This window comes from Otolemur garnettii, unplaced genomic scaffold (assembly GCF_000181295.1).
Source record: "Otolemur garnettii isolate 467f Iridium unplaced genomic scaffold, OtoGar3 scaffold00010, whole genome shotgun sequence".
In the NCBI taxonomy this organism is placed as follows: Eukaryota; Metazoa; Chordata; class Mammalia; order Primates; family Galagidae; genus Otolemur; species Otolemur garnettii.
In genome coordinates, this window is record NW_003852405.1 from 19,678,043 (window position 1) to 19,685,870 (window position 7,828).

At 37.5% G+C, this 7,828-nt stretch overlaps 1 protein-coding gene across 1 annotated transcript in view; it reads left to right on the forward strand.

Annotated features, from left to right (window-relative positions):
- Positions 1–7,264, forward strand: part of GTF2B (general transcription factor IIB) — a 23,819-nt gene extending 16,555 nt beyond the window's left edge. The window contains exons 4-7 of the mRNA XM_003784172.2: positions 1,741–1,887; positions 2,001–2,130; positions 3,549–3,830; positions 6,866–7,264. Coding sequence (XP_003784220.1) covers positions 1,741–1,887; positions 2,001–2,130; positions 3,549–3,830; positions 6,866–6,999 — 693 coding nt within the window. The 3' untranslated portion in view covers positions 7,000–7,264. The remainder of the gene's footprint in view (positions 1–1,740; positions 1,888–2,000; positions 2,131–3,548; positions 3,831–6,865) is intronic.
- Positions 7,265–7,828: the final 564 nt, after the last annotated feature.

The following is a 7,828-nucleotide window of genomic DNA, read 5'->3' on the forward strand; positions in this document are numbered from 1 at the left end:
TTTTTTTGGGGGATATTGGTTCAATGTATTTGCAAAGTCACATGGGGAACATTGACTTCTTTCTGATAAATCTTCTATGCAGAAACATGGTATGCTTTTCCATTTCCTTAGGTGTCTTATGTGTCCCTCAGAAGATGTTTTAAAGTTTTCTTCATAAGCGTCTTAACTTACATTTCTTAAGTTTAGTTCTAGATTTTTGTTGCTTTTGCTGTTGTAATTGCAGTATCTTCCTTTATTGTCCTTTGATTGTATGTATGAAGGATATTGATTTCTGTTCGTTAATCTTGGCCTTGCCACTCAATGAATTCTCTTATTTTACAGCAATAGCAGGTTCTTCTAGTGATTTTTCTTGAGTGTTCTAGTACACAAAGATAATATCTGCAAATAGCTATCACCTCCTTTCCAATTTTGTACTTCTGATTTTTCTCTTAACATTGGCTAGTTTTCCTAGTGCAGTGTTATAAAATGGTAGTGGTAAGAGGAGGTGCCTTTGTCTTCTGACTTTGATAGTAATGCTGGTAATATTTCTCTAGTAATCATATTGCAGGCTTTGGGCCGAGGAGAGTGATTTTCCAATCACTCTTCTAGGAAGAGTGAGGAAGTACTTATCTGTAGTGTTCTTTATCAAGAATGAATTTTGAGTTTTGTTCACTCGCCTTTTTAGCACCTTTGTAGATGATCATAGGATTTTTCTAATTAGATCTATGAATGTTTTATATTACTGGATTCTCCAATTATAGATACCTATGCATTTATGGAACATTTTCCACTTGGTGATGGCATAGTACCGTTTTTTTCTTTTTTTTTTAAAGACAAGATTCTCACTGTGTTGCTCTCGGTAGAGTGCTGTGGCGTCATAGCTCACAGCAACCTCAAACTCTTGGGCTTAAGCAATTCTCTTGCCTCAGTCTCCCAAGTAGCTGGAACTATAGATGCCCACCACAATACCCGACTATTTTTTGGTTGTAGTTGTTTGGTAGGCCTGGGCCAGGCTCAAACCCACCCACTCCAGTGTATGTTGCTGGTGCCCTAGCTGCTGAGCTATAGGCACCAAACCCGGTATAATACCTTTTAATAATATTATTAGATTCTGCTTTCTAGCATATTTATAAATGAAATTGGACTTTTTTTCCTCATTCAGCTTTGTAAGGTTTGGTATCATTTTTATGTTTATTTTATATACTTAAGTTTTCTATTTTCTGTGTTCTTAAACAATTATTTAGAATTACAGAGGATGGGTGTGGTGGCTCACGCCTATAATCCTAGCACTCTGGGAGGCCGAGGTGGGTGGATTGCCTGAGCTCAGGAGTTCAAGACCAGCCTGAGCAAGAGTGAGACCCTATCTCTACTAAAAACAGAAAAATTAGGTGGGCATTTTGTGGCACTTGTAGTCCCAGCTACTCAGGAGGCTGAGGCAAGACGATTGCTTGAGGCTAGGTGTTCGAGGTTGCTGTGAGTTCTGATGCCACACACTCTACTCAGGGCAACAGAGTGAGACTGTTCAAAAAAAAAAAAATTTTTTTTTTTTACATACATATTTCTTAAGCATCCTGATAGAAAATCTCTTTAAAACATCTTAAACTTTTTTTATTAAAGAGAAACTCTTATTAGCATGCTTAGTGCGGATTTACTTCTTCAGCATATGGAATCAGATCACATAAGTTATATTGTCACAGAAATTGTCTATTTATTCAAGTTTTCCAAAAATTATTCACTTAGTTATTAAACTTTATATTATAGGGTACAGGAGCTGCAAGTTTTGATGAGTTTGGCAATTCTAAGTACCAAAATCGAAGAACAATGAGTAGTTCTGATCGGGCAATGATGAATGCATTCAAAGAAATTACTACCATGGCAGACAGAATCAACCTACCTCGAAATATAGTTGTAAGTTTAAGCCATTCTGACATTTACTTAGCCTTATTTAATGAATACATGAAATTTTGATATTACAACTAATTGGCCTAGAGTTAATTAAACTTAGTTTCTCTGCTTTGAAGGATCGAACGAATAATTTATTCAAGCAAGTGTATGAACAGAAGAGCCTAAAGGGAAGAGCTAATGATGCCATAGCCTCTGCTTGTCTCTATATTGCCTGCAGACAAGAAGGGGTTCCTAGGACATTTAAAGGTAAGTTTTTATTTGCATGGATAAAAATATCTGAACTGACCAACATTAGGCAGCTTTCACACGTAGACACTAAGATGTCTTTCTTGTTACAAACAGTAATGCACTCGAGCATTATTTGCAAGTGCCTCCTTTTTTGTTCCTTGAGGACAGATTCATACTGTGATCTTAGTAACCATGTTACTAGTCATCTTACTATGTTCTTTTCAGGCTGTTTTCACATGTAGAATTATTTTAGTTCATTTTAAGTCCACTGTGTTCTGGCTAATAAGATGTTTTGACTGTCTGTTGTGGGCATTGAGGGCTGGCATCATAAGCCAAAGTAGGCCTTTTGTGGTAAGTTTATTCACTTGATGTAAGCAAACACTTCCTGATCCTAGACTAGGTTTCCTCAGGTGAGAGAGTCAAGCCTTAGAAAGGATTAGTGAAATTTCTTCTCTTGAGGTACACACATATATCATTTGCACTTTTCATTTGAGTTGGAGGCTTTGAAAGATTTGGTACATTTTTATCCAGTTTGCAGTTACCCATTAACATGTGACAACTTTACAATGTTGCAGTGATACACTGTCATTGCTGCCAAATCTCAGTTTAACTAAAGACTATACCTTTCATTTATCCAATTAATACTTATTTTTACTTGTTTGCTTATGTAAAAGTGAAGGAGCAATGGCTCTTATCTTGTTTTTTGGTGTTACTGCAACTAAAATAAGCTTTTGTTAAATTTATTTTAAAAGTGTATGGTGGTTGAATGTTTAGAATAACAAAGTTAAATATCTTATCTCTTTGAGCTACAGCCTATAATTACAGGGATTGCAGGTACACATAACATTGTGTTGCTAACGAGGCATTCTTTAGTTTTACTATTTTCATTTCCTTGATACATCAAAGAAGTTTTTCTTTGGTTGAAGAAACTTAGTTGCATGAATTGAAACTGAAGAGAAGTTAATATTTTGAAAGATTAGACGTAAATCTAAAGTGTGATGAACATTTAAGTTAACCAAGAGATTGTAAATTACCTCTCTAGGGGGCCAGGCACTGCCCCCATATAACAAGGGTGGCAGGTTCAAACCTGCCCCAGCCAAACTGCAACAAAAAAGTAGCCAGGTGTTATGGCAGGCGCCTGTGGTCTCAGCTACTCAGAAGGCTGAGGCAAGAGAATTGCCTAAGCCCCAGAGCTGGAGGTTGCTGTGAGCTGTGATGCCACGGCACTATACCAAGGGTGACAAAGTGAGAGTCTGTCTCAAAAAACAAACAAATAAAGTAAAAATGACCTCTCTAGGAAGTATCACTGAGACGATTAGGCTTTCATCTGTAAGGCAAGATTGAATTTTTATCAATGTATTATTTTTAGAATCAGAAAAGATAAATTTTAAAATGAACTAGAGGGCTATATATTCATTAAATTTTTCTTCTTTCAGAAATATGTGCTGTATCACGAATTTCTAAGAAAGAAATTGGTCGATGTTTTAAACTTATTTTGAAAGCTTTAGAAACCAGTGTGGATTTGATTACCACTGGAGACTTCATGTCTAGGTTCTGCTCCAACCTTTGTCTTCCTAAGCAAGTTCAGATGGCAGCTACACACATAGCACGCAAGGCTGTGGAGCTGGACTTGGTTCCCGGGAGGAGCCCCATTTCTGTGGCGGCGGCAGCTATCTACATGGCCTCACAGGCGTCAGCTGAGAAGAGGACCCAAAAAGGTAGAGTTCCTTATCCTGAAGGTGGTCATGAAACTGTGAAGGCTGCAGTGTGTGATTGTTTTTCCATTTTAAGTGTGAAGCAGGTGAATATCCAAAATCCACGTCAGACATGGTTCCTTAGCAGTGGCACTTACGAAATACGGTATTTTGCTTTTAAGTGGCTCAGAAATAAAAATGTTCAGAGGTATAACCCTGTATACAAACTTATTTTCCCCCCCATTTGAATTATTTAGTTTTAGTTTTGTTTGTATTAGGTTTTCTTTTTTCCTTAATTATTTCTGGTCACTTTGACTATTCTTGTCCTCTCCAAACTTAGCCTTTTTAAAATCCTGGAGGAGAGGGGCGTGCTTTGTTTCTCACTGCCGAGCACGGTACCCTATAGATAGACACACTGTAACCACGTCTCCAGCATTGTCCTTTAACACTATGAAGGCTGTTTGTTTTCTCTTTTTTGCAGTATTCATAGTTACTTTCTTTTTTTTTTTCTTTTTTGAAACCCAGTCTTATTCTGTCACCCTTGGTAGAGTGCCATGGCGTCATAGCTCACAGCAACCTCAAACTCTTGGGCTCAAGTGAACTTCTTGCCCCAGGCTCCTGAGTAACTGGGACTATAGGCTCCTAACATAACTGCCAGCTATTTTTAGAGATGGGGTCTCACTCTTGCTCAGGCTGGTTTCGAACTACTGAGCTCAGCAGTCCACTTGCCTCTGCCTTCCAGAGTGGTAGGATTACAGGCAAGAGCTACTACACCTCGCCTGTTCCTTCTGAAGTCATTTTAAATTCAGTATTGTAGGGAAATTTTCAAACTGAAGTATTAAGTGAATTTCCTTACATGCAAATATTCATGGATTACTTCTGTAATCCTTAAAGATTTATAAAGAGAAAGGAGAAGTCAATTTCTAAATTTAAAAGTTGAAGTTAGTGAATTACTGGCTTCGGTAAGTTTGTGATACCCTATTCAAAACAGCCTTTTGCCTCAATTTAGGTTGTATGTTGATAAAATAATAAATGATACAGTGGAGTGATTAGAGTGAGAAAGCCAATCATTAGTTATATAAGTGTGCCATGAATCTATTCCATTTGGCCTCTACTTACTTTTTCGAGTCTTTTGGTAAAATTGAGATGTCCCAGCTTGGCAGAATGTCCTCATCTTCATTCCTAGTTGTCAAGTTTATTCTAGTTAGCAGAACAAAGCTGGGCACAGTGGCTCACAGTTGTAATCCCAGACTTTAGGAAGCCAGGATAAAGGATTGCTCAGGGCTAGAAGTTTAAGACCAGCCTGGGGAACACAGTGAGACTCTGTCTCTAAAAAAAATTTAAAATTAGCCAGGTGCAGTGACTTGCACCTATAGCCTTAGCTACTCAAGAGGCTGGGGTAAGAGGGTTTGCTTGAGTCCAGGAGTTCAAGGTTACAGTCAGCTATGATTGAGCCATTGCAATCCAGCCGGGTGACAGAGAGAGACCCCCATCTCCTTAGAAAACAAAAAAGTCAACACGAAAATATTTACCTTGATGCTTTCTGCTTCTTAGCACTTTATATGAAATTTAAGGTCCTTTTTTTCCCTGCCCAGCAGGCAGTTGACATTCAGATAGTTGCTATTCATCGGTACTTAGATCTAGAATAATGTCATACAACATGAGATAAGGAAATTTAAAATAGTTAATTGAACAGTAATGGCAGGAATCTGCACTGAAAAATCAGTAAAATCTCACTGATATGAATTGACTGAAGAGGTGTTAAAGAGAGTTTATATTAAAGGGTGTGTTTGAAATCCATTTTAATAAAGTATTTATAAAAATTAGTGTAGGGGCAGTTCTTTAGTATTGCTTTTAATGACTTCAAAAGGAGAAAATAGTGACATTTAATGACTTTAAAGGGTAAAAGTGGACCTACTAAGATTCTATAAGAATAGAAATATTCATGTAAGCTTAAAATAAATATACTCAAGTACGCGTTCACAATAGTGAAAAACATCTACTACGCTATAATATGTAACTGTTTGATCTCTGGTGTATTAAGTCTGGTGTAAAAAGGCTGTGGAACAGTACTTGTACAGCTCATTTTGTTTTTAAGAAGAATCTCTCACACAAGTTAGCTAGGGGACAACTTATAAACACAGAAATGCAAAGTGAATTTTTTTTATAAGAATGTATTCATGGATTATGTATGTGCTCCTCAAAAAGATTTATCAAGAAAAAAGAGCAGGCCAGGCGCAGTAGCTCATGCCTATAATTGTAGCACTCATGGGAGGCCAAGGCAGGTGGACTGCTAGAGCTCAGGAGTTGAGACCAATCTGAGTAAGAGCAAGACCTCAATACTACTTAAAAATAGAAAAACTAGCTGGGAGTCATGGCAAGTGCCTATAGTCCCAGCTGTTGGGGAAACTGAGGCAAGAGGATTGCTGATGCCCAAGAGTTTGAGGTTGCTGTGAACTATGACGCCATGGTACTCTATCAAAGGTGACAAAGTGAGACTGTGTCTCGAAGAAAAAAACAGGAAAAAAGAGCAATCAGTTCTAAATACACTGCCTAACATAATAGTTATCACTCAGAGTGCTATGCCTTGAACACTTCAGATGTTTTACATGAATTAAACCTTTTAAAGTAATGACAACCCTTAAGGCAGGGGTCCTCAAACTTTTTAAACAGGGGGCCAGTTCACTGTCCATCAGACTGTTGGAGGCCCGGATTGTGGGCCCCAGGATGAGTTGGCTGCTAAGCAGGACAGGCAGTGGTGGCAAAAACACCCGGCTGGCTGGATAAATGTCCTTGGTGGGCTGCATGTGGTCCGAGGGCCGTACAGTAGTTTGAGGATGCCTGCCTTAAGGTAATAAGTAATCTACTGTTACTGACTTTAGCTGCTGCTTTTTCTGCCTTCTAGTATGTATTTCTAATATGTTTTGAGAAAACAGTATTTTGGTTTTGTTTTTCAGTTTGGCACTTTATATTGCCAAATCTCACCAATTAGAACGTAAGTAGTAATAGCAAAGAAGTAGTTTGGAAGTTGTGGTGTTATTTTTATTTTTGTCTTTCAGAAATTGGAGATATTGCTGGTGTTGCTGATGTTACAATCAGACAGTCCTACAGGCTAATCTATCCTCGAGCCCCAGATCTGTTCCCGACAGACTTCAAATTTGACACTCCAGTGGACAAACTACCACAGCTATAATTTAAGGTGGCTAATGTCAAACTCCGAGGAACATGGAACTTTGCCTGTTGTACATAGCCAATACTAAGTGCTGGGTTGAGCCTTTAATGAGAAAACAAAGATATGGTACGCATTCCAAGGCTAAATATTATTGCTTGGCATTCTGTATGTATATACTAGTGAAACATATTTAATGATTTAAATTTCTTATTGAATTTTCTTTCTTTTGTAGCAATCTAGGAAACTGTATTTTGGAAAATTCTTGAATAAAACATTTTTCAAAACTACAGTTTTTGTTATGATTATATGTTATACAATATTTATGGTATATAATTATAAATAATGTAAATCATTACAGCTAATAAAGTTGATAGAAGTCCTCATTTTTCATTATTTTACTTTTTAACTTTAATAAAGTTATGGAAATAGGAAAAACTTCTGAGAACCATTATTAACAACAATATATTTAGTTTACAGTTGGAAAGGATATGTATATGAGATGTATATATGTATTAAAAAGTAAAACGTGATGAGCCTGGACCTTGTAAGGCACCACCTTGAGAGAGATTAGAATGTTGAAGTGTCTTTGTCAGTGAGCTTATTGAGGAGAGATGATGATCCAGGTAGATCATCAGATCTATAACAACAGCAGTAGATGAACAGATTTTAATTTCTGGGTAACATTTCATTTTGTAGAATCTGCATATCTATGAATTTATTTTTATTCTTTGTTGGGATACTCATAGGTTAAAGAGTATTTAGGCTCGGCACCTGTGGCTCAAGTGGCTAGGGCGCCAGCCACATACACCTAAGGTGGCAGGTTTGAATCCAGCCTGGGCCTGCCAAAAAC